Raw genomic sequence first — 27,911 nt, 5'->3', positions numbered from 1 at the left:
CCTCACTGTGTGTTCACTGTGTGCTCTGTGTGTTCATTAATTCACGGATGGGATAAATGCAGAGACCAAATTCCTTGTATACGCAAGTATACTTGGCCGAGAAACCTGATTTACATTTACATTAGAGACAGGGGTTTTGAGGTTCTGCTGTTTACTGTTGGGCACATGGGTGTGATCAATTGTGTTAATTTTAGTCCAAATAGACATTTTGTTCAAACAGCTGGCCTGTTTCCAGTCATCCATGTTATCCAACAAATATATTTCTGATAGTTATTCCCTCATCATGGATCTCCAAATGCTAATTTAGTTCAATTAGGGCTGGTTGCCAAGACCATGATTAAAACCGGTCATGAGCTAAATATTGCCTCTGTGCTGAATTGTTGCTCCATACAGATAAGTACTCAACAGAGGAAAAGCATAAATCTGAACCACCACTTACATATTGCAATGCAATACAGGTGAATAGAGGTACAGGTTAAAATGGTAAACATCCTCAAAACTCTCTCTTTTCAGGATATAGTGAAGTGATGGAATATTTGGAAAGGCTACATGTTTACATGTTAGCTGCCCTGGTTAGATGTTCATGCAGCTGATGTGGTTTACCCAAGTTCTTCTTTAAAACAAACTTGGATGATTAGACCAGTTGGAACACTTAGCGTGTGTACTATTCACATGAAGTCAGTCAGTAAGTGACAAATTGGGCCTCGCAAGCTCGGGCATAGGCATCTCACGCTCCCCTGAAAACATGCGATGCATTATTAATCCCTTCAATCATACGTTTCATGTCTTAGAGCTATCGACATGCTATTTTTGGAGGCTCATTTATTTCCCTGTCCGTCAAGACCTGTGGAAACGCAACGCTTCAGGTGCTGACAGCGTTTTACAACCACGTCATGCCATTTCATCCATATTAAACCATTACTGTCATCTGGGCCTCGTGTCAGTGAAAGACAACCCAGTTGAGCACCTGAGTTAAGTCATGTCTGTACTGCATGGTACACATGTCTGGGGATGTCGAGATTTGTTTTTGGTGCAAATCATTCAACACTGAGCCTCACCTGGGCGAGAAACAACAAACTGAACATAACGTGAATGTAAATGCGAAATCCAACTTAACATTCCTGACTCCTTTCCTGACATTTGCGATTTGTAGCATCTGTGGTGATCTGTAGTTAACAGTAATACCTCAAGGCCCTGGGAGTACAATGGCAAAATACAACAAGGCAAGGACACTAAATGAAAATAACAGATGTATTTCTCAGAAGTTCCCCCCCCAAACAGAGACCCTTTCTTGGAACACGCCAATGACAAAAAAGCTGGAAAAAAAACACGGTTTGATGCCAGGTTTACTTGTTATTACCGGTCATCACAAGTGTCTTGCTTAAAAGAAAATAGCCAAAAAGTAACATGTACATTAATAAGTTACGTCAGATTTGGAGTTGCTTCTCTGTTTCCATGCCAACTTTGTTCATTTAGAAGCCAACCCCAGAAACCCCATGGTTGCCGTCACAGTTTCTCATCCGTCTTGCTGTTGGGTGCGTCCAAGAAAATGTCCATAGCAATGTATTCAGCATTGCCTTATTCTAAGTACCATACTAAAGGGCGGAGAGAAGGGCCAATGCATCCCTGGTAAGTGAAGCCAATAGTAGCAGGGTCCATTCCCTTATAGTTCTGTCCACAGGATGCATTCGCAAGGGGCTGAGTAAAGTTCACTTTCAGGACAGTCACATGACAATTCACTGTGTCAAAAAGCTGAGCTACTGAAAATAGGTAGGTAAACATTCTACTCTTGTACATCTAGGGTGTTGTTTTCTTCTTGGAGCCACTGAAATGGTCTTTCTGAATAAAGTGGGCTTTTTTTCTCTCTCATCTTCCATTCTCATCTCAGAACAACACCCCAGATGATAAATGTCCCACATCACAAGGCTCAAAGGATCATGGGAGATGCGAAAGCGGTTTGATTCCAGACACATTCCGAGGCTTCTGACACCTCATTCTCCACTGAGGCAAATCTCTCCACAGGCTTCCTTAAAAATCTTTCTTACTATCTTCCCCTCTTTTTTTCTCGGTATATGTGAACCTCTCTTCACTCTTCCATCGTCTTACTAGAGTTTCACCAGTCGCTCGATCGTTAGTAAGGGTTGTCTTGAGGGGGGAAGAATGTACTGGAGATGTTCTGACAAGTTCAAAGGAAAGAGGAATTGTGGGAAATGTAGTCCTGTGGGCTCTCTGAGGGGATCGGGGGGGGCCCCAGGAGGTGCTATATGTGTCCCGGCTTGGACAGGTAGGCGATGAGGGCCACCACCACGCCGACATACACACCTGTGCCGATGGTGATGGACAGAGCGGCCAGGAATAGAGCCCGTCTGGAGGCGATGCTGGCCAGCGAGAAGTCTCCCTTGGTGACAGCTTTGCTGGTCTGGACAAAGAACAGAAAGAGATAGATAAAGAGTAGAATAGAGACACAGAGAGAGAAAGACATGGAGTTTATAAAGGGAAAAAATGAGAAATGTGAGATTAATACAGTTTCCATCTTCGCCTTCTATGCAGCAGTAACTGCCAGAGCTGCTGTACATCCTGCTCTATTTTTATGTCGATCAGGGCCGTATGGAGCAGAGCTGGGGAGAGGAGCGAGTGTGGAGGATGGCAGTAGGGAACATTTTAATGGTACATCAACATGGTCTGCGGCAGCACAATGAAGTGCTATGCAGCTACTCATAGGCTAGTGTTGTGCATCACATGGAAATGAGAAAAAAGGAAGGATAGAGAAAAAAAAAGCATAAATGCTGTGGAGGTGGAACAATTGCGCATCATCAACTTTTAAAGCAATTTCATTTAGGGGAGACGATGGCCGTGTTGATTTAATGGAAAGCTTTTACAATGTGAGACAAATGGAAAAGGACAGTCCAGAAAAGACCACACAGCCTTGAAGGAGAGGAGAGGTAACAATGAAATACATTTCCACCTTTTCTCATTCCAAGCGCTCTCTCTCTCTCGCTCTCTTTTCTATTTGTTGGTTTGTGTAGAGAGGATAGCCAACAGGCAGCTTTTGGTCAGGTTTCCACTGTGTACTGACAGCATCAATCAGACTCACCTACAATAGATATGCAGCTCAGTCATCTCACAAAATATATATTTTTTTTGGATAGAGTATCTCTTTGTTCCATCTTCCATTTGTTTCATGTTTCTTCTGGAAGATTGGATGGTGAATAAATAATGTGGTACATTTGGTGAATGCTGAATGTAAACATATTAAAAGATTGTGTCAATTTGAAATAAAAACCATTCATTTCCAGTCAAAACTATTCTAGTAACTTTTGATGTTGAGAGAACTTTCACAAGTGACACTTTCAGAGTTTGACAAAAGGTTGCACACATTTGGCTGGCGGTATAAACACTAGCTGCCATTTCCCCATGAATCACAGCATTGCCACATCTATCGGAGGTTCTTTCACCCTCTGGTGCAACTGTAATTTCTTTTGTTCCGGTGGGCTGTTCGGTGACTGCTCCACATCCCATATGGATTCAGTCTATGACCCTTGGTCAGGGAAAAAAGCACCTAGCATGTCTTTGACAGTAGGTTTCACATTACTTTTACAAGTGCAGTGCTTGATTGTGTATTGTGGGATTATTGTTTATATGTCTGTGGTGAAACTGAAGACAAATTTCCACTTTGTGGACAATAAAGTATTCGTATTCGTATTACATCAGGACACAAAGTTGACATTTTTAATGTTTTTCAATTTTAACTTTTCATGAGAAGTATTGCTTTTTTATATGGAAAGTCTTATTTTCCTCCAGCTTTCATCTGAAGTCAGACAGTGAGCAATACAGCATGGTCAAAAAGACATGAATGCAAAATTAAACAAAAGGTGGAAAAAAATTCTGCAAACTAACAAGTTGTTACCATGCCAACAAAGAGCATACTGAAACAATGCCAGGAGAACCCATCACTTCAGCCCACTAGGGAAATTATCTCCAGAACTGGTATTTAAAGCAAAAAAAACTGCCTCTCTTTAACTTGAATCATAAACCCCTCAGGGTCTTCAAAAGAAGTAGAGAAGAGCTCTGAGCACAGAGGGGTAAAAAAGAAGAATGCGTCTTGATATGGCAACGAACAGCTTTATTTAATCATGGCAATCCCCAAAGAACTCTCATCCAGTAGACCTACATGGGCTCTGCTGAAGGGCATTTGACTCTAAAGGGGGAGCTGCTTTGAGACCTTAATTCCTTTTAATGGTGGCGTCTATTAAGTGGCTTGTAATTGTTTAATCAATCCATTTCTCCAGTTCAGATGAATAATTAAGTCATAGCGTGATGCTCGCTCCTCAGGGAAAGGGGGGATTTCACAGCTGACAGAGAAAGAGATAGAGAGAGAATGAGTAAGAGAGACAGAGGGAAAGAGACAGGGAGAGAGAGAGAGAAAGAGAGAAGTAGTGAGGAGCAGAGGAGACGACTAGGGAGAACTGTTAGAGAGGAACGGTGAGGGAATGAAAGGTAGAGGAATGTGAGAGGAGGAGAAAGCCCAGGACAGAGAGCCAGTGGAAGCCCAAAGTTATAGAGAAAAAGAGTGATGAGAGTGGACAGACAAATGAGAGCTGAGGACACTGGAAATATGGAGGAGGTAAAGAAAGAGAGAGAAACAGAGAAGAAAGATGACAGAAAGAGAAAGAAACAAATAAAGAGCTCTTGAGTGAAATCATGCCTGCAGAGTCAGACAGCACTAAAGCACAACAGCCCAAGTGTGGGTGAGACCATCATAATTATGAGAAATGGAATCTATAAGACTCTCCTTAGATGTCGAATTACAGCTAAGTCAATCAAACGAGACAAGAGGACGGATGGGGGAATGGCACTGACTCAAGTCCCAGCACATTCATTCTGCTGGTTCAAGACAAATTAGGAGAAGCCATTCATTTTGATTTCAAATGTTGGCACCAGCCCAGACGGCAATCCTTCACAGTCATTCTGAAATGGCGCTAAACACGGAACGGCTGCCTATGGACTCCGTGGGCTCCACAGCAGATGGCAGGAGGAGCCCATTTTCTATGGCTGAAGAAGCCATTAACTTACACTGTGCCCCCTTGCGTATTATTCAGACAAAATAAAAAATATATTTGTATAATAAAATATAGTTTGCTGTTTTGTTTACATGTGGAGTATATGCTTCTGCCCTACTTATACTGTATCTTGTATGGAGAAGTAATATTTATATAATAATGCTACATGCCGCACTGGGAGCTTCTGGTTATTAGCCTAGTCTGTAGGAAATGTTGATGGAATTATTCATGTTAGTACAATATATGCATGGGGATGGCGTGCAGTGTGAGTGTTACACTGAATATGAGAGTACAGTACATACACTGATTTCTTGTGTCATGTGTGTTCATCAGCACTGCTGCACACTTGCGCGCACACACACACACACACACACACACACACACACACACACACATAATCCAATATATCTATGTGTGTGTGGGTGGGTGGAACCTGTGAGACTTGAGTTGAGTCTTTCACGTGAGCAGCTTTAGCGCTGCCTTGCTCCTGCTGCTCGCCTCAACAGGCCATCATTCACAACGGGGGTCGGGTCGCCCCTCCCCGTCTTTGCACATGACCCCCCTAATCCCCGGGAAAAAGCTATTGATTTTTCGGCTTGTGACAGGCAATAACGGGTGGTGGGGACATGCCAACACACGCAACACACAGAGCGGTTGTTCCTTTGTTTTGTGCAACTTCACCGTTAGATGGCTAAAAGGATTGTGCAATGTGCCATGAGGGAGGGCCAGTCTATGCGCCTGGGCTAGCCCAGTCATATGGCTTATTGGATTCAGTTCCTATGGGCAGGCCTCTTACCTCATTAACTTATTCAAAAATCGCCAGCATTTCTGAGATATCTGATGCATCTGGTAATGGATTTAACTAATTTTCCATCAGGAGTAAATTGCAAATTGATGAGCCACTGTCATGATATCCTTCAGCACAAGATCCACAAGCAAAATGAATCTCCATCAACCCTCCCCAACACCACACACAAAATAGTAATCTAGCGCTTGAGTGAGCGAAATGCCCACTTGAAAATGTGTGTCCTTTCTGTCAGCACAAAGACTACAAATGCCCCATGGCCTGTAATAGATGTCCATGTCAAAACTATAGTATCAAACATATAAAAAGTCTAAAAGGTCCTTAGGGAAGTGTTTCTCTGTGATTAGAGAAGTCTTGCAGTTTTCCTAGTACCACCAAGACTTCCCTAATCACAGAGAAAACACCTTGGACATCTGATCATTTCAGGCCCCCTCTGAGTCCACTCTTTGGTGAGTTCAAGCACGTTTAGCCTGTAGGGGAGCCTCTTAAGTAGAACTCATTTTCCTCAGGGTGGTGATTGCTGGTTCACAGAGACAAGGATGAATGAGGCGTATCAGGTAGGAGTGCAAATGGGAGGAGGCTTGATAGGAGGTGGGGCGGGTTGGTAATTAACACACTCAAGATTCAATACACACACACACACACACACGCACACACACACACACACACACACACACACACACACACACACACACACACACACACACACACACACATCCATACACACGCACATACAGACAGACACATACAGACAGACACATACACACACATACATTCATACACATACAGTAGATAAAAGGGGAATATGTGTGTGTATTGAATCTTGAGCAGAGATGCTGCTAATTGCCTCTGCATGTAAAACTGGGGATGGCATGGTAAGATTACCACTATAGGTAAGGCACGATTGAAATTTAGTGTTATTTCACCTCCGCCTCCTGTGACAGGCTTGCTGTTGCTTAGTGAGGCAGATCGGCGAAGGCGTCAGACGTCTCTAAACCCGGCCATCATTTTCATAATTATTCTGAGAGAATTGAATTAGTTTCTGACAAGATAAGTCACTGGGTGCCTCCGCCTGACAGAGCCAGAGAGCAACGATAAGACAGAGAATATTTAGTGCTGAACGAGAGTTTGTTTTCAGCTGCGAAAGAGGCGGCGCCTAAATGGTGGTGAAAATAATCCGTTCGACTGAGTATGTGGCGCAAATCACAATGACAAAGGACAGCGTTATTTTAAATCAGTTGAAAACATGACAGTGTTTTTGCATGCAGACAGAGAGTGAGAAGATGATGAATATTTAAAGAAGAGATGGTGATGGTGCCTGTGGTGTTGGATAGTGGTTGACAGGAAGACAGGTCTGTATTGGCAGACAGAGTTACTTATTGGATTAAGGTTTTTTTCAGATGGAATGAGCACCATTGTTATTATTGTGCATTTGCATATTCATATAGACTACAAACAAAGTGGCCCACTGGTTAGCACACAGGACTTGTAACCAGAGGGTTGCCGGTTGAGCAAGGCACCTAAACCCTCACTGCTCCCCGAGGGCCGCTGTTGTAGCAGGCAGCTCACTGCGCCGGGATTAGTGTGTGCTTCACCTCACTGTGTGCTGTGTTTCACTAATTCACGGATTGGGTTACGGAATGCAGAGACCAAATTTCCCTCACGGGATCAAAACAGTATATATACTTACTTATACTTATACTTATACCTTCACTTACAAACAGTTACTATGCGCAGAAAAGTTATTTAGGGCCCTAATTTAAATGATGGGTAGAGTCACAAAGTTTCGTGTATGAACTAGTTATCAATGTTCGTGCTTAGGATCTTGCTCATGGCATTATATTAGGAAATAGATTTTGCGTTGTTATTAATTTAGTTATTTAAAAATAGAATTTGCACTTTGCCCACCATTTAAATTAGGGTCCTTAGTGTTAGTTGATTACATGTGTCAGTTACTGACTGAATATTGATTGAGCCCAGAGGATGAGCTACACTCTTACTTGGTCAAGTAAAACTAATGCTAAAAACCCTAAAACTATTGTGTCAAAATACACTTGAATTTAAATAAATGTGTGCTGTGTAATCAAATTCTGCCCAGATCACATTACCACACTGGAACATTGGCAATTTTCCTGTAAAAGAACAATCTGAACACCTACTTGTGGTACCCGCTCTGATAATGACACCTGTGCCAGTTTTTACCCAACAAGGCATCTACTACAGTGATTAAATGCTAATGTAAACTAACGTTCTGAACTATATGCGTTAGTATACATTATTGATTGTACGCAATTAAATCGGTTAATTAACTCATCGCCTGGCTGAGAATGATACTGGAGCTATATTGAGAGACTGACTCTGCCTTGTGTCTGGTATTGGAACTCTCACCCTCACACAAAGTGAGCTGTAGCCACTACATGACCGATGGTCCCGACTAGGGCTGGCAGGATTTGGCCGGGGTTGCCATGGCAATGCGGAGTTGCGTATACGTACGTACCCCCTGGGAGAAGTAGAAGGCGGCGATGCCCAGGGGCCAGAAGCAGCAGAGCATGGAGAAGATGGCCAGGCCCAGGTGATCGCGTGGCGGAGTCACCATGAAGTTGTCCTCGCTCTCGCTCTCGCTGGAGCAGTCCGTCTGCGGAAAAGGCCACAAGAGAGATTTTATTTATGACTCACACAGTAGATCCGGTGGCTATTGCATAATCTTGGCTTCCAGAGATACTGATACTGTTACTGATACTGACACACAAACACACAAATACACACACACACACACACACACGCGCACGCACGCACACACACATACACACACACACACACACACACGTATGCCCAAACAAACATAAATCTTTGAGGAAATGTAAAATAGAAAACAGAGAAATATGATGTGAACAAATAGTGCATCAGAATTCAAACAACACATCACGGCAATAAGCCTGAATCATCCCAGGTGAGGGATAGGGATCCTGCCATACCCCCTTCCATCTGAAAAACAATCTCTATGTATTTGAAATGGAACAAGATATGAGATTTTATTTCCGAGAGAGTAGGAGAGTGAGGAGAGAAGCTGGGGAAATCATGACAGCACAGAGATGAAAAGAGACTTTCAAACACTTTGGTGTTTGTGCTGTTGTGTATTATGTATAAAATAAAAAACAAATAAACATTGTTAAGTATGTTTTTTTTTATTCTAAACCATAACTCACTTTTCACTCCCCGAACTAGACTTGAATAATGAAAGCTCACCGAATATGGAATTATGTTACCTAATCACATAATTCCATATTCCATATCACATTCCCATATCAGCTCGCCAGCAGTCTCACCCCGACACAACAAAAAAAGGGGCCCATGCCCCAAAAATCCCTTTCATATCCTCTTTTCTTCTCTTTGACTGATAATCATTACATTATAGCATTATGTAGCGATTTCCCTAATCCACCAAGTGCTTATGCAATGGAGACCCAGCTGGTGGCTGTGGTGGCAAACTGATAACCCCTCTCTCTCCATCACCCCCACCCCACCCCAACCCTATCCGCGAGCTCTGAGCCTGTGGCACTGGCTTCGACTCGATAAGCCCTGCTCCCGGGCCTGTCTGATGTCAGATAGTTCAGGTGATGATCCACCTTCATGGCCCCTGTCACCGCCACCGCCGTTCCCCGACCTCCGTGTGCGTGTCCCGGGGAGCGTCCGACCACCACCTTCCCCGGGCTGTGACAGGGAGTGATGGATTAATGGATGGGTTTCATCTGTCCCCGGCGTGTCAGGGAGAAACAGGAAGGGGAGCGTGTAATTTATGTTGCCAAATTGCCTTCGCAGCATGGGGGAGATGAGTCTACCTGTCTCACCTTCTGCACACCAACCAACGCCTCCACACACACAAGCACACAGACACAGACACACACACACACACCCACGCCATTGTCATGTCTGTCATTGTTCTAATCACATTTCATCACATCTCTCATATCTCCAGATGATCGATACATGTGTATTGACATTGGCGTAGGCACATAGGCTTTAGTGACTGTCAGACTCATGCTTGAGTACCCACCTTCACGCTCAACCTTCAATTTCTGCATCCCCCTATACTAATCTCATGAAGCCATCTGATTCATTTATTTGCTTTGAATGTCACATTTGTCAAGGAGCGGGTTAGTGTCATCTCATAATGGAGAAAAGGCCGCTGTGTTGAATCATGTGTATCAGCATAAGTATGGATTATGATTATAAATGTCTCCAAGCATGAGTACCTTCTTGGGGGTGCTCCTTCCTTCCCAATATAGCGCTGCACACACACATACTCTTACACTCCCACACATACTCTCTCTCTTTCTCTTTCCCTCAATCTCTCTCTCTCTCTATTCACACATTCATACACACACACAAAAGGTATACTGGTTCAGCTATAGATTATGAGTATGCATAATTCATATAAACATATAGCATGCAAACCCCTATAGAAACACACACAGTGTGAGGGGAAGGTAGTTATGATGAAATAACATACACAAACACACACACACACACACACACACACACACACACACACACACACACACACACACACAGATGGAGGATCCACTTTCAAGAGATGGACCCCCCATCACTGCAGATATGGGTGGCCGGAGTGAACTGCTTCCAGCACAAACCCCCGAGTGCGGGAATCTATTGGCTGCCGCAGCCTCTCTCTCTCTCCACAGCCAAGCTCACCCCCTGGGAGGCCCAGCTCAGCGCATGCAAATGGCCACTCCCGCTGGAAAAGGCCCAAAGAGGCAATTTTCCAGCGGCATTACCCGGCCTGCCCCGAGTGCCGCGCAGCACGCACGGCGGTGTGTCATAAACAGGTGCCAGGAGAACGCTCTCCAAGGCAATTATGGTCGGACAGAAACGAGGGCAAGTGGCCGTGACACGGGCGTCACAAGAGCGGTCACGCCCGTCACAGGCCCAGCTGTGTGGAGCGAACCGCGTGAACTCGCGCTCATGCATTTCTGAGTGGTCATGTTTCTAGAGGGCCGGCAAAAAAGATCTCTGTCCCCTCTCCTCTCTTCATCTGATTCCTCTGCTTCCTCCTCTTTCCATACCTCTCTCTCTCTCTCCTCTCTCTGGCTCTCTGTTCTATTCTTTCTCTCCATCTCACAGTGCCAAGTGTTCTAAGGTATTCCATATCAGGTGCGTGGAGCTCTTCACAAGACAGGCAGCAGGTGGGTTATAACTCACCCGCTGCTTTGATTAACGTGCCGACGCAAGCCAGTCCCATATAAAAGCTGCAGGCTTGTTGAGCTGTTAATAAAGCGCTGTGATTTACACAACAGCCCTTCAAAACACACACACAAGATGGAGGATCCACTTTCAGAGAGATGGACCCCCATCACTGCAGATAAGGGTGGCCGGAGGAACTGCTTTCCAGCACAAACCCCGAAAAGGGAATCTATTACAAGCCGCCTCTCTCTCTCCACAGCCAAGCTCACCCCTGGGAGGCCCAGCTCAGCGCATGCAAATGGCCACTCCCGCTGGAAAAGGCCCAAAGAGGCAATTTTCCAGCGGCATTACCCGCCTGCCCGAAAGTGCATGCAGTACGACGGGCGGTGTGTCATAAACAGGTGCCAGGAGAACGGCTCTCCAAGGCAATTATGGTCGGACAAAACGAGGGGCAAGTGGCCGTGACACGGGCGTCACAAGAGCGGTCACGCCCGTCACAGGCCCAGCTGTGTGGAGCGAACCGCGTGAACTCGCGCTCATGCATTTCTGAGTGGTCATGTTTCTAGAGGGCCGGCAAAAAAGATCTCTGTCCCCTCTCCTCTCTTCATCTGATTCCTCTGCTTCCTCCTCTTTCCATACCTCTCTCTCTCTCTCTCCTCTCTCTGGCTCTCTGTTCTATTCTTTCTCTCCATCTCACAGTGCCAAGTGTTCTAAGGTATTCCATATCAGGTGCGTGGAGCTCTTCACAAGACAGGCAGCAGGTGGGTTATAACTCACCCGCTGCTTTGATTAACGTGCCGACGCAAGCCAGTCCCATATAAAAGCTGCAGGCTTGTTGAGCTGTTAATAAAGCGCTGTGATTTACACAACAGCCCTTCAAAACACACACACACTCTCTCCTCTCTCTCTCTCTCTCTCACACACACACACACACAACCAAATGTCTTTGGAGCAGCTTGACATGACCTGTGCTCAAGGACCATGCAGGGGTACTCCATCAGGTAGAGGGTGGGTACAAGTCTGAAAAATATCATGGCCACTGATGATCAGGGGGTTGTTTCCACTCAACTTCAAAGGTCAAGGGCAAAACACAGATGGACTGGTAATAGGAAATGAGGTTTATCAGTCAACAACATGTTTCAACAACAAGACACACACACACACACACACACACACACACAGGGGATTAAAAAAGTAAATATGAAGAGATTAGAAACCTGGAAGTTCAACTAAAGTACATCTGTCAGTACGCTCAACAGAAAATGAAGTCAAGCTCCAGCAAAGTTTCATCACAGATGACACCACGCTGGCTAGGATGAGAGGTGTGTGATGTGTGCAGACCTTCGTCATGCACTGTTCAAAATCGTCCTGGAAAATGTTTGGTTCTGTGAAGGCCCACAAAAGCTTATGTTGCTACAAGTAATACAGTAAGGCCCAATATGCCAAGGTGTTCAGGGCATATTTAATCTGGAAGACATAAATTGCATGTCACAAGGTCAGTTGTGAAATATTGTGTTATGGCGCGCCACAATATAATGATCATTAATAATGTAAACCATTGTTTTAAGCATACTATCACCATCATTACTGAAACTTACTGTAACTTCTGCATCCCTTTGTCTGTAAGAAAATGTGATGAGACTTAATCTGCCTTTAGTGGCTCACCAGTCAGAATACAGCCAACCTGGTCACCAGGGACAGAGTGATCCCCTGGGCCCACGCTGGAGGTCTTAATGAGATCAGCTCCACTGGTCTTACACAGGGCTTCACAGGTCTAAATAATTTAGAGAGTAATTGATTACCCGGCAGCAGGGGTTTTCATTAAGAAGCGTGGTCCGACACGCCCGGCGGAAAAAAAATAAGAAATAAAAAAAGAGCAAAGCATTAGTCATTCTGAGTCAGCGTCGGGAATGTCATGCTTGGTAATGCTACACGTGTAGATAATGAACGCTCTGAGCAATTGGCGCGGACTCAGAAAACTCAGGAAGAGAGGGAGGAGGAGTAAGACTAGGAAAAGGAGCTTTTCTGTGGTGGTGCTGGTGGTGGTGTGTCTTTGTGTCGGGTGATTCAGTCGGAGTACGAGTAGCCAGAGGGGCTGGGAAGACAAGGCTGTCAGAGGTGGCGCCTCTCCCCGGGGGGCCTGACAGAATCCGTGGTTAGAGTTAAAAATGATGCCGACTGCTGGAAACATTTCAAGGCACACAGAGACAGATAGGCAGAGAGAGAGAGAGAGAGAGAGAGAGAGAGAGAGACGGGAAGACATTCACTGGCATTAGGGCCGAATCAGACGGACAGAAAGACTTGTGGAGCGGAAGACAGATAGTCAGACAAAAAGGAACTGACTTTCAGACTGACAGACACACAGGCCAGCAAGCAAGACAGTAACAAAGACTGAAAGGCCTTGGGCAAGCGCACACACACTTGGCTCTGGCAGAGACTTAGCCAAGATTTCAAAAGAAAACCAAAAAAGAAGAAAGATACACCATTTTTCAAAACAGTATTCTTGGCAGGATTTCATCTTGGGCACACCTGGTCCAGTGTCTGTCTCTGCATTGATTGCTGGCTCCTCCGTCTGTCTTTTAGAAGGCTTTAGCTAAATCCAGTGTAAGCGACTGCCGCAGACATTTCTCATGTCGCGGCTGCAGCAGCATTTTATCAAAAGACCGGCATCCGGTAAAGAGGGAACTGTAGGTATTTTAAAGCTTCGCCTGCCGCAGATCAGAGGGTTAGCAAACTTTTTTTCTTTTTTTTTTTTCTTTTCACTTGTTGTGTGTGTGTGTGTGTATGTGTGTGTGTGTGTGTGTGTGTGTGTGTTTGTGTGTGTGTGTGTGTGTGTGTGTGTGTGTGTATTGTGTGTGTGCAAGCCCCTATGATTAGGTTAAGCAATGCATAGCGAGTGTTCATTTGCTTATTTGTATTTATACTGATTTATGGCATATTTACGATAGGCCTACTTGAATTCTGCATTACTCTTCTAAAGGCAATTAATCAGCTTAGATTTCAATTCAATGACTGTCATCACAAATCATTACTCCCAAATTTCTGCATTACAACATCTGCAGTGGGAGAAATGGTTAGCAGTAGAATGCCAAAGGGAAACCTCTTTCACCAAGCCATCAGCAATTCTCAGCTTACCAACAGGATGCAGGGCTTTTAGCATGGTTCAATACTGAGTGGGGGGCCAACAACCAGGAAAAATGTAATACATTTCCTTAGTTCCTCTCTACGGAGCGTAGAATGTCCCCCTGCTCTGAAAACTCCTCTGCTATAACAATGGATCTGTCCCCTGGATGCCACATCCGAATGATCCACAATACTGTATGAATTCTGACACAACGTTATTGGCTTCTTATCCATTTTTGTAGAGAATTCCTAAACATTCCTATGAGACTTTTAGAGGTATATCATCCTGGCCAACATGTAAAACTGCCCTTTGGAAAGACAGAGTGTACAGTACTAGGGATTATGAAGAAGAAAAGACTAGATTTCCCAGCTGAGTGCAAGCGTTTACTATTCAGGTGCATTTATAGCTCCTTACACGTAATGTACACAGTAAAACTTTCTATGGACCAAGTTTTCGTACAACACTACATAAACACATTCATAAAGGGTTATACAACATTTATAAAGCCTCATAATTATTGACATGAGTATATATAACTATACATACTCATGACTGTGTTCATAAAGCATTATGATGTTACCGTATAAGCCTTTAAAGCTTGAAGTGTCACAAAGCATTGCTTTATAGCATTGTATTAGTTATTATGTGAACATTTCACTTTACTTAGAGTACCTGTACGCACAGGGGGCTTGCAACTCTTAATCACTTGTTATGAGCAATAAAAGGACTATTGACAAAACATAGACATAAACATAAACAAGGCACAGCTATCATTATGAAAGCTTTCATGGAACCACATAAGGGTAGCCTGGGTGCCATTCCGAACTTAGTTCCGCCCACAACATTTGAGGTCGGGAAGTTCGGTCTGGCATTGCTCAATTGTGGAGCAAGTATGCTCGCCCTAGATCGGGCGGACCAATCAAATCGGGCTTTACGACAGGTGAGCAACAGCGCCCGGTCTATCACGTCATCTGAGCACGCTTAGATTAGGCTTATGTTTGAAACAAAAACGCTGTGTCTAGAAGGATTATTTCTGAAAACTTTGGACAAAGTTGAGATGTGGGAAAACGTGTGGTTTCACTTTCATCAAGGGAAAACAGCACTGTTGCATTTCAACATGTTCCTTCGTTTGTTTGAAATATCTGATTGACCACCTGTTCGAGGGATTTGCGACAGCCTTTCCCAGCTGTTTAACATGTTTGTAGCATGTAGTGTTCAACAGAATTATTTTTAAAAACAGAGGGGATATAGGCTACCAGTTTTTTCCTAATAGCCTACCCTACTACGTATCTCTTAGATTTCGCTAATGAGTGTTGTAGGCTAGGAGTTATTGACGGCACTAACTTTTACAGAAAACAATCTTAAGGCATTTGTGGAGAAGAAGGATGGTTTGTGTGTTTTATTCCTACACCTCACGGTAAGCTATTTTGTTGCTCTGATTGGTTAGGTCTATCCAATTGAGTGCAGAGGCATTCCCCCCTGTATCGGTTGAAACACGCCCCATAATTATTTGGTGAATTCTGAAAGTGAAATAGAACCACACAAAATACTTTCATCTGAGAGATCAAAGGGAACTTAAAATCTTTCGAGATTTTGATCTAGGGTTGCAACAACCAAATGATTTAATCGACTACAATTATCAAATTAATATACTAAACAATCCACTTAAATCAACTTAAAAAAATATCTACCTTCAAATGCAATTGTCAATTAATTAGTTACGCCAATAAACATGTTGTTGCATACTACTATTTCAATGGAAAAAAATAAACAAGATTCTTTCTATTTTTATGGAGTACCTAGAGTCCGTTACTTCGCTGTAACCTGTTCCTCCATCAGTCTTCTGATTTCTTTATAACATCAATTTTATAATAGAGAATGATTAGTGCATTTTCGAAACTAACCAACGAATCAATGAATAAAGAAGAAAAATGAATTAATTATTAAAATAGTCATTATTTGCAGCCCAGTTTCGATCCTAGTCTGTAATGTTGGTGATGGCTTCCCCCAAAGAGAACGCTGCATCTACAACTGGTCACATGGCATTTCTTTGCGTAAAGTCAATGTGACATTTGAAAAAGGGACAAATTACTAGTAATTTTAGTACTAACATGCATACCCTGACAAGAATAACATTCAAATGCAAATCCAACCTCATTGAAGCCTTACTACTTTATGTCAAAGAAATGAATACCATATTTGCCAGACTGATGGAAGCCATTATCTCGTCTTATCACCGTCCTGTTATTAATCAAATGGGAAATGGAATCAAAGAGGAGTCCGACAATGACAGCTATTGAACAGCGAAGGGACTCTGAAATGCCATAATTTGGATTACACTAATAAACTCCACTATACACTATTTCCCCTCAGCTCTCTAACAGAGTACTATACTCCATCTGCCAAAAATGATCTAGCTCTTTTCTCCTCCCTTCAGGATAATTTTCTTTTTTTCCATCACTACCCCTTCCTCCCTTCCTCCTTCCCCCTCTCCCCCTCCCCTCAGAAAAGTAGAGGATGTGAGGAGAGAAGACAAGAGTTCCAAATTAGGGTTTACAGAGATAAAACACATTTTTTTACATCGTGTATCTCCAAAAAGAAAAACACAAAGGCCACTTGTCAGTCAGTCCCATTAGATGAGGCTGGAAGTGGTTGCCTCTCAGAGCTACTGTACAATCAAGCTGACAAAAGCAGAGCCGTGTGGCATAAGCACGGGCGTCAGCAAAGAGGAAGCCGAACAGAGGCCAGACCAAAAGCGCTACACACATGAGACACACACACACACACACACACACACACACACACACACACACAAACACACACACACACACAAGGCACAAACACTCTATCAATATATAGAGTTGCTGTTGAACAGAACTCCATCGCTCAAGGCAACTGGTAGATCTAAAGTGGGTGTGAAGGCCCAGTGGTACGACCCTTACATTCATGATGCTGTGCATGTGTGTGAAAGCCTGGTTGAGGCCATACTGACATGGCAGTGGCACACTATTAGATCACAATAATGGTGCTCTAAGCGATGTTACGCAGCTTCTAAGCCAGTGTTTCTCAAACTTTTTCAGACCAAGGACCACTTAACCAATAAAAAAACCTCACGGACCACCTAGCTTCAACAGTACATTACACGATAGGCCTACTCACTGAACCACCTTGCTTATTGTCTTTGACCCTTGCTTATTGTGTCAGAGGATTCATATGATTTAAACTGACATAGCTTACATAGGCAGTGTTGCAGAATTGTTTGGATTTACATACAATATTGCAAACAACTCATATATATTATATTTTACCACGTCTGCTCACGGACCACTTTGGATAGCTTGCAGACCAACAGTGCTCCCCGGACCACACTTTGAGAAACACTGTTCTAAGCTAAAAAATACAGCAAACATCTTCTCACAATCCGTTAGCTGCCTTTCTCCTGAATACACTGTAAAAAAATGTGGTCTCTGTAGACAGCCCAGGCTCCAAAAACAGTAACAAAGTCTGGTGCAGCCTGGACCATGAAACATAACAAACTTTTCCAGCCATTCACTGACGATATGCAGGTTCAGGAGAGTTTCAGTTGCATGGGAGGGAGGGGGAGCGAGGGGCGAGCTACCTCTCTGTTTTGTTTGAACGTCAACAGAAGTGATGTTACCCAACATTGCTTAGAGCATCTTTAAGTTGCAGTAAAGAAAAGTGGTGCAACTGCAAAACAAAATTGGATTATAATGTGAACAGTAACATTCCAGTAGATGTTAACACTATTTACCGGAACTAGTTCTTTCTTCCCAACACTGACAAATAAATTGCATTGTACTTCAAGTAGAAGAGCAGCAACCTCTTCAGTGCTCATACCATAGGCCTAGCCACTACAGCACTTTACACACAGAAAACAAGTAATAGTATGTTTAACCACCAATGAACTGTCAGGCAAAAGAGGGGAGCTGTTTAAAGGGAGTCTGGTACACAGTATTTTTCCCCCATCTGCTTCATTGTGTAGAGTTTACACAGACACACACAACTAGGAATTCGACCTTACGACAATACTGCTGTGATTAACAGGGCATGTTACATTTAGAGCCTGTTTAGTAGCTGTGGCGAGACACCATGACCCTGAGCACTGTCGTTGGTACCACTTGTCTTCCATACTACATTAATAACTCTGAATACATTTCTATAGACTATATACTATATAAGTATTTTACTATATATTCCTATACTGTATATAAAAGTTACTCACTGCATAGTAAGCCGATGAACTTTATCACCATTTTAGCACAATACATTGTTTTTTGTCCTGTAATCATTCTATTTCTCCATGTTTTCGATTAAAGGTATCCCTCCACTCTTGTAAAGATTTGAAGCAATATGGTAGGTCTATATACTCTTAAAATGAATGTGTTGAAAACACTTGCACATACTTGCGTTGTTCTCTGCACAACAGTTTGTGTTGTTTCCAACATATTCTTTTTAAGAGTGTATCTGTAACCTTACAAAATATTCTACCTGCAGAGCAGAATAAATAAAACATCTTACATTTTCTTCATGCAGTGGTTCCAAACTCCATCTGGAACCAAGTACCTTGCAGTCTTGTGGAGGCCAAAAGCCATCCACGTAAAACATAAAAAAATCGATTCCATATTTTTTACTTGCAGACAACATTGTTTTTAGGGTCCCAGTGACCGTGATTTTTTTTACTTTCTGCCCTTAAAGACTTCAGTGCACTTTTATAAACGCATGCTACCGCTCAGGTGAGGTCACAGGTATCTTACTTTTGTCAACATCATACCCTCCTCTGATCAAGTTGAACCTTCTTCTTAAAAATGTATACTACTAAATACACACTCAGATGTTGGGTCTCTCTGAAAATACAGTGCCAGAATACAATCACATAAATGTAACAAGTGCTTTTTAAATATGTAACACTGCTTTTATTATCCGAAAACCTTAGTGAGTCTTATGACACTGCAGTTTCTAACAGAGCTGTGAAAGTGTGGGTACTGGCTTTTGCTTTAGTCACAATAACGAGCTTGATAAACTCCAGTTGCTTTATGGCCCTTATTTTCAAAGCACTTTGCTCCTTAACGATCAGCTGCCCATAATTGTTATTTCCATTTCTGTCTGTTTTAATCAATTTAGCTATGCCTAATTAACAATGTTGATAACGATCTACACCCGAACTGACCATTTCAGAATGGATTGAATGAAAGACTGCAGGTTCTGGACCAGATGCTAATGAAAACATATTGTACTTTGGAAATGACTGGCTAAATGGTTAGTTTGATTTGTTCTTTGACCAGGTGCTTTGAAAGTATTGCTGCCAAGTAATTTGTTTGTTTCAGGCACTTGTTGACTGTAGAATGGCTGTTCTATATTGGCATAGTTATTTATAACATATAAGGCAGATTAGAAATGTGTCTCTCTGGATTAAAATGCAACATATTTGAATCGATGAAACTGTCTTGCTGACTGACTAAGATTTGAATTTCACAGTTCAGAGACCATTTTGTTGTTCAGCATCTGTTTACGCAGACATTTTGTTCTTGATCTTGGAATAGTAAATGTGTTGACGAGAACATCTCTCTCCTCTGCAGTTTGGAAAATCAGCCTAAATATCAAATATGTCAAAACTGCCTTAAGAGTCAGTCTTAGTTCTACAGTAAATGAATGTTTCATAATGGTACGTTAAGAACTAATCTTTTTAAATCTCACATTTGTGGCTGAGAGTGTTGGAGTGATTTTTGTAAAAACAAAATTCTGGCTCATTGAAATATAGTGAAGAGAAATAGAGAGGAAATGTCAACATCTTCACAAAGTGGTACTCTATAATGCTGAGAGCCACGCCTTGGAGCTTCACCTGGGAATCGAGGCGGCAGTCTTTAAGGGCACCTGTCAGACTTTTCATGCACTGCTCTGCATCGCTGATAGATGATTTCATAAGCTCTCTCTCACTCTCTCTTTCTCTTTCCTCTCTGCCCTCTTGTGTGCTGTGAAAACAACAAGCATGTTTTCCGCACACACACACACAAACACAAGACACACACACACACACACACACACACACACACACACACACACACACACACACACACACACACACACACACACACACACACACACAGACACACCACCACAGACACACCAGCTCCTCTCTTACCTCATACTCCACATACTCCTCCTCCTCCACCTCGTAGGAGACCGTCTGGATCTTGATATCGCTGTCGTCGTGCAGAAGCTTGACCTGGGCGTCTTCGGTGCTGCCGGGGGTCTCGGCCGATGCCGGGCTGGTGACCGCCGCCGCCTCCTTGTCCTTCTTCTCGGTGAAGGTGGTCTCGCAGCACTCGCTCTTATAATCCTTGGCCTTCACAGTCACAGCGTCGTCCTTGTAGAGGATGAAGTTGGGCCGGTAGAAGGCCTCCACGGCCAGGTGGAGGGATGTGGCATCCAGCAGCTGGTGGGGTTTGGCCTTTCCGTTGCCGCCCCCACCCCCACTGCCCCCACCGCCTTCACCTCCTCCGCCGCTACCTCCACCTCCTCCTCCTCCTCCTCCACCTGTCACAAAATAGTTGATAATGTTTTCCTGGTACTGGTTGCTGGAGAAGTCGCCTCTGTAGCCGTAGTCGGCCTTGACCACGTGCTTGGTGTTCTTATCCAGCAGGGGATTCTGCAGCTCACTGAGGCTCTCCATGCCTGGGGAGTCGGAGAGGTGGCAGGGGGGGCCCGGGTGGTGGACAGGGACAGCCCTTCAGAGTGACGAGGAGGCAGGGGAGGCTGGGAGGTGACCTTGGCTGAGGTTGACGAGACAAACGCTAATGCTGCTCAGCGGGTCGGACACTGCAGGAGGAGAAGAAGGGGTGGGGTGGAGAGACAAGAGGACACAAGAGACATTACTAAACCGACAGAGCACTGGGGGAGAAGTTCTCACTCAGAGGCTAGCCAGGGGGAAAAAAAGACAGGCAGATAGGAACCGAAGCTGGCCAAGGCTTACCACGCATGGCATTGCACGGTCACTCGCACGGTGGGCCAGCCAGATCACACGTGCAGGGAAAAAAACAAAACCTGCCACGCTGCCAGTTTGGCAGCGAGCGAGGCGTGTCTATGTGTGTGGCACGAGCGCTCAGTGCCACCGGCAGTGACTCAGAGAAAAAATCTCTGTGACAGTTTACACTGAGAACAACAGCCTCACCCGGCTGAGCGCCACCTGACAAAGCGCAGGCGGCCCCCGTCGCTATCCGACAGATTTCAATTAAAGGATATTGATTAAAGTGTATTGAAACCTAAAGTGTATTGAAACATGATACGCATGTCTAAAATCTCATAGCCCATCTCGGCTTGTCCCCTGCACTCCAAATCTGGCGCTGGAGTTAGCCGATGCTACTAACAGCTTTTTCAATGGTGGTGCTTCTTACAAGATCGGGCTAGCCATGCAAATAAATCACTGTTTCCAAAAATAATTCAGTGGAAATGCATGGATTCCAGTTTCTTCTAGTAGCAGCAACTGGAATCCATCCATTTCCACTGAATTATTTTTGGAATCTGATCCCTTATCATACCTGTTCATTCTTACCGAAGCTCGACTTATCGCGACTAAATTCAAGATGGCTGCAAACGCTTTTATACTTCGGGAAGAAGATACTGTCTGTATAAATCGCCTTGTAAAGTAAACTACCAGTGCTTTTTCAAAGTTCTCAATGTCTCGTTGTAAATGTCAGGTCCCTCGAAGTCTACCAATGAAGTGTGGAGATACATTGAGCCCTCGTGAAATGGTGTAAAACAGTGATTTATTTGCATGGCTAGCCCGATGCCGAAGCACCACCATTGAAAAAGCTGTTGGTAGCATCTGCTAACTAGCGCCAGATTTTGGAGTGCAGGGGACAAGCCGAGATGGGCTATGAGACATCCGTTCACACTCGGTATCATGTTTCAATACACTTTAGGTCAATATCACACCGGAATTCTCCTTTAACTTCAATCCAGCGCTCCGTGAAATACACAGATAACCATACAGATGGGCCTGGCTGCCGAAGCCTCCTCACCACCAGAGCAGACATCTTAATGAAACGCCACAACACACCTCTGCACGCGCCACACACACATGCCTCTGGCTCCCCTTCCAGTAGAACTGCCTGGCCTTGTGAACATCATAAGTGAAGGAAAGTATGTAAGGAAACCGATTACTTTCATTTCAGCTACTTTTTTTTAAAGTGAAGAGGGGACTGCAGCAAATGTGGCACAGACATATTACTGCAATTAGGCTCTCTTGTGCGGAGCGAGGTTCCCAATGCCAGTGTTCACATAGTCCATATCACTTGACTTAACAGACAATGATATTCTGAAGCGAGTTGGTAAAATGGATGATGTCTGTGAGTGGCGCCTCACCAGATCCATTTATAGTTTTCTCTGCTAAATCCTGTCGTGCCACTCGCTTGATTTGCATGACTCGTCGGAATGAAGGCTCACGAGGCAACGGTGCGGCACAGTGTGCGGTGGTCACCTTCCAACCTAGCCCTCATTAATCTGTGATTAAAATAGCAGTGCAATCAGATAAAAAAAGCAGATTACTCTGAATGCCCCTGATCTGACTGTGGATAGCCCAGCATTATACACATGGATATCAGGTCAGTGCAAAAAAAAACCTCTATGATCACAAGGTGCGGTGATGATCAGAAGGATGATTAGGTGAGGAAAAGGGTGAAACCTCAGCATCGCTAAGTGGGGAATAAGCCCTTGACCTAAGCGCAAACATCTATGATGCATGAAAACAGGTCAGGGGAAAGAGATAGAAATTTCTGTTGGATGTGTGTGGGGATTATTTACTGTCAGTCACGCCTAGGTCACACTGCCTGTTCCATTCTCCGGGTGCCGTTGCTGGGAAGCGCCGCGATTGCGCTTGAGGCCACGCGGCCGACACACCTCCGCTGGGCCCTTAATGAAATAGTGGACCTGACCTACGATGACAGGAGGCTGGAGATAAGATGGAGGAGGAGAGCGGTGACCTCCAGCCCCATACATGATTCAGGTAGCCCACCGGCCTAACTACATACGTCCATTATCACTCACTCGTTCTCTCTCTCTCACTCTCTCTCTCTCTCACACACACACACACACATACTCTCTCTCTCTCTCATGAGATATTTATTCCTGGGTGGTTCCAACCTGTATTTAGCAACTACAGGTGATTCATCATTCTCTCTCTCTCTCTCTCTCTCTCTCTCCCTCAATTCTTCTTTCGCTTTACCTGTACTGGTCTCCCCCCACATCTTATGAATAAAATAAAAAAGTCCTTTTAAGAGAGACAGGAGCTACTGAAGTGTGCACAATGCTGTCTGGACACTCTTTGCTACACCTACATCTATATAGTACTCTATATATCATCATGCTTGATTGTTATGTGTACACATATCTATTGTTTCAAAGCTAGGCCTAGCTATTGTTTAGCACCCAACGGGCAAATATTGACAAAGCAAAATGTGTAAGACTGCAAAGGCACTTTCGATGCACTCTCTCATACAAAAAAGCAGAATATATTATAGCTTATGATAATGAAAGAGTTGCCTCCAAATCCTCAGGATACCTAAAACAAAATTGGTTGTTCAGGACTAAATGGGGAACACTGGGCTTCTGTCAAGGCCAAAGCTGCAGCATTCGCATCCCCAGTCTGTGATGAGGGCTGTTGAATGCTTGATGAGGTGCTTCGGCTGCCTGGAGAACACTACTCAAGGCAGGGCACTAAAGACAGCATCATCGACGCACTGCAATATGGTGTCTAGATCCCTGACACGCATTCCAAGGTAAAGCGAGGGCCACATCAAATCAATCAGAATCTTTTTCACACATCTCTCCCCCTTTTTTATCCATCCTGACCCCTTTCTTCTCTGTGGCATCTTGCCTACTGATCAGGTCAAGCCAGTTACTGGCCACACAGTGAGGAGTAGAGAGCAGTATAACAGCTCACTGGACTGGAGCCTGGCGTGCACTAATACATTTTCTGAGGTTAGACTGTGTGGTTGCAGAAGGCCACGGAGTCTTGGCCACTCAAACCAAGTGATGACTTTAATGAGATCTAAGCAGCTTAGTCTCTACCTCCTCCCCTTCCCTCTCTCTCTCTCTCTCTCTCTCTCTCTTTTACTCTCTCTCACACGCACACACACAGAGTCTCTCTCAACTTGAGGCCCCTATGTGCTTTGCTCAATCCTTGCTGTCTCACAAAAACATGTAGCACAAACTGATTAACACTCCCAAACACACACCCTCCCTTTTACCCCCCCCCTCTCTCATTCTCTCTCTCTCTTACTTCCCCATCGGTCTTGCTCTCTATTCATTTTCATTTCCAATGATTTTTGTCTCATCACTTCAGCATGTTTTGGTCTATTTTGTGCAAATCTGTTAGTGGTTACTTATTTTCTCAGCTGAGCTTATTGCAGGGAGACAAGAGAAGAAATATAAATCGTTCCTACCCCAGGAGGACTCAGCTAGTTTGTGAATATAGTTCATTTCAAATTAATCCCTCTTTGGATAGACAAAGATCTAGCTCAATATTAATAATTGTCTGTCTTTCAAGGCTGTATGCTGCTTAAAAAGTAAAACACGGCTAAAGAGGCTTTGTCAGGAAATGGCTACTAAAATCTAAATGGGTTTGTGTGGAAATATCTAACATTTGCCATAAGAGTACCACTGTCTATAGAGCAGGGGTTAGATCATTTCATTGTGGACATCACATCTGTGTTGATGAGAAGAACAACCAAGTAGAATGAGAGAAATAAAGAACATGGAAACAAAAGAGACAGGAATGACTGAATCTATTTGTCTGTAAAGTGTTTGTCAGTTTAGGGCTTCTGGTTTGTGATGCCAAATATAATGAAGACAAGGTAGTGGGGCTGGTCACTTTGGCAAGGAAAAGGGCAAAGCCTCCCCTCCTCTTTAAGTCAGCACAGGGCGTCTAGCAGCACGGTAGAATAACCCCATTAAACGAGTGTAAGCATAGACAATTTCTCTGCGTCAGTCGGTTGCCAATCAATCCGTGACTCCCGACCCTGAAAAGGGAAGAGAGCGGGTAAAAAAAAACAAAAAAACACACTCTGTTGGTCAGACGCATTTAAGCACCAAGGTCAGCTACTTATGATGCTGAAGCAGAAAACCAATGCTCCTTATCTTCAATTCCATTTTACTATTCAGGGTGTTATGTTTACTGGTGAATTCCAGTTCTGTTTATTGTCAGGGGTTGGTTATCAGTGGAGAGCATGCCTTAGTGACTGAATGCTGTCAGTCCTTCTCTCTCGCTCCAGTAAAATTTCACATTCAGTGAAAACAGCTCTAAACAGTTGTGTCTAAAAGAGCACAATCTTGCATCCATAAATATTTCTAGGTCTCTTGTTGGTTTCTGTGGTATGTGTTTTTGTCTGTTTACAGCAGACAACACATACAATATTTATACAATGGTGGCTGAGAAAAAAGTGCAGCAAAAACGTCATAAACATCCTAAATACATAGACCAAGTGGAGACATTTGATGTTTTAGATTGACTGGTTAATGCTAATCACACCAAAGCAACCCTCCTCTTTGGAAGCTGGCAACGTATCACACCCCTGTTCCTCTCCTCTTAAATATTTTATGTTGTGTATATTCACTGATTTGCTCACAAAGACAAAGGTCTCTTGACTCTTCCTCACCAATATCAGCCTGACAGCAGCCTACTTTAAAAAAAAAAACAGTTTTATGTGTCAATAGTCAATTGGAAAACTCTCAGTACAAATTTAATGATGCCACTCTTGATTGATTCCTTATTCTAACTGACATTGTTCAACCTCTCTACCAAATTAGGCAATGAAAATCTTGATTTCATTGCTCACTGATTAAGCCACCTTGTAAATTGTCCTGCAAAGTGCCATTCAGTAGGCTGGCCTGGTCTATAGACAGATACTCATAACCTTGCCTACATTATCCTATAACAGAATAGTTTTTAACAGTTATTACCTCATTCAAAGGAACCAACATGCAACATGACTTTGCCAACCATAGGCATCAACCTAAGTAGTTTTGTATTGAATTACAGTCTCTCCTACTTGACAACATTGTTCTCTCATGTGACCAGACCTTAATTGTGCTCCGCATATCTCGTTTGGGTTGAAAGGTGGGAGATCTGAGAGATGTCTGCGAGCACACTGCACCGTGCCCAAGAGCAGGGCAGCCTGGTGCTTCTTTGATTCTGAATCTTTGAGAGCTCTTTGATAAAGAGTGAGTGATCGTGGCTCCAACAACCACTCCATCACAATGCACCTAATAGCTTTCTTCTCATTACTCCCTAATTTCCCAAGGTTACATGTTTCAGTTGTGAATCCTCCCTCAAACTGATATATGAAAATGATACATTTCCACTGTGAGTGGGAATGAAGCATACTGACAGGGAACGGCTGTGCATAATGGTCACAGATAATAACAAAGAAAGTTACATAGTCCACTGGTCACGACCTGATTACAACAACAGTCTTTTCTCTGACCTCTTCGCACAGGTTCCAAAGCGGTCTATCGCCTTAAAATGACCCCCGACTCCCAGGGCGACCAGGTAGGCTAGAAAACACCAGTGTCCCTAAACAGATTTACTTTAAATAAAATATAGAGCGATAAGAATGTCGATTACATAAATGCCAAATTACTAGATACATTCTAGCGCACTGCACGACTCGGACCTTTTTGTGCGTAAAGATCGAAACTACCCCCTTACCTCCTTTCTCCTAAACATCCGAATGTTTTGAGCGTCTGTTTAATCTCCATGTGTTTTCTCAAGCTGTGGGGATGATTAGCTAATAATGATAGTATATTCTTCACCTGACATTCTCCCGTCTCCTTTTTATGTTGACTTTCGTTGCCATTGCTAATTTATCACTGGACTGTCTCCAGCGGGAGACATGGATAAATCTTTCCGCGCCTTGTGGGCTATGCTTCGCCTACGCATATATCTAATCTCTGAGATCAGTCTGGAGTATCGATTTTAGACTCACATTACCCTCAAAATAACGAAGAAAACACCTCTATCAGTATGTATGCTAATATTCCTGGTGACTCGAACAAATATCCATAAGAAACAAATCACATCAACAACTGAAATACCACAAACGCATGTAAATACTGGTATCTTCAAACCCATACTTACACTGATAATGTTCGCTGGTGACCGAAAAAGATATGCCTTTACCAACCCGGGAGTTCAACCTGCCCTCGTCGTTTTTATGGCTGATGTGCAAGTTTCCCGTTTGCAGCCAAATTAAGAAACATTGCGTCTCTGTTCTCCGCGAGAATTACGGTTTAGTTGAATAAGTGCCTCTTCTTGTTATTCGTGGTTTCCCGGTCGCAGGCATGTTTTTTTTTCATAAACGGAATTTGTTGAGATCACAAAGTCCGAAAAGCATTCTTGCGCACTCATTACAAAGTAGCGTTGTAACCTGTTCCATGATTTCTCGTTGAGGTTCGGACCATCGTTAATCAGCACGCCTAAATGCCTCTGAATCTTCTCAGGGGCTTGTAAATTTGAGGTTCAAAGTTTGCATGACACATGAAGGCAGATTGGCTGCTCCAATGTTGCGCCACTCGTGGGCGCACGACGGATTCGAATAGGGAGAGGCGGATGCTTCAGAACAGTTGCCAGTTTTGCGACATTGCGACGCGGCGATTAATACTTACACTGTGAATCCATTCTCCACGTTCAAAACTTAATTGAGCA

The 27,911-nt window shown here is 43.7% G+C and overlaps 1 protein-coding gene across 2 annotated transcripts; it reads right to left on the bottom strand.

The window, feature by feature from the left end:
• On the bottom strand, nucleotides 1-27,911 carry LOC125299854 (synapse differentiation-inducing gene protein 1-like). Of its 2 annotated transcripts, none has more exons than XM_048251341.1 (4): nucleotides 27,345-27,911; nucleotides 20,352-21,028; nucleotides 8,363-8,500; nucleotides 1-2,419 (listed from the first exon to the last, which is right to left on the bottom strand). In XM_048251341.1, exons 2-4 carry the CDS (start codon nucleotides 20,880-20,882, stop codon nucleotides 2,261-2,263), a joined length of 828 nt encoding a protein of 275 aa, XP_048107298.1. In that variant the 5' UTR covers nucleotides 20,883-21,028; nucleotides 27,345-27,911; the 3' UTR covers nucleotides 1-2,260. The 2 variants fall into 2 exon arrangements, with proteins under 2 accessions (XP_048107298.1, XP_048107299.1); XM_048251342.1 differs by lacking the exon at nucleotides 27,345-27,911 and adding an exon at nucleotides 26,916-27,050.

This window comes from Alosa alosa, chromosome 8, assembly GCF_017589495.1.
Source record: "Alosa alosa isolate M-15738 ecotype Scorff River chromosome 8, AALO_Geno_1.1, whole genome shotgun sequence".
Lineage (NCBI taxonomy): Eukaryota > Metazoa > Chordata > Actinopteri > Clupeiformes > Clupeidae > Alosa > Alosa alosa.
Note: the sequence above shows the minus strand (reverse complement) of the source record. Positions and strands in the feature narration are given on the sequence as shown.

Excerpts from the sequence above, each read along its gene's own strand:
- LOC125299854 (XM_048251341.1), bottom strand. The coding sequence starts at position 20,882 with ATGGAGAGCCTCAGTGAGCTGCAGAATCCCCTGCTGGATAAGAACACC. Across the intron at positions 8,501-20,351 it reads AGGAGTATGTGGAGTATGAG|ACGGACTGCTCCAGCGAGAG; the intron begins GTAAGAGAGGAG and ends CCTTTTCCGCAG. Across the intron at positions 2,420-8,362 it reads CCTTCTACTTCTCCCAGGGG|ACCAGCAAAGCTGTCACCAA; the intron begins GTACGTACGTAT and ends TTCTTTGTCCAG.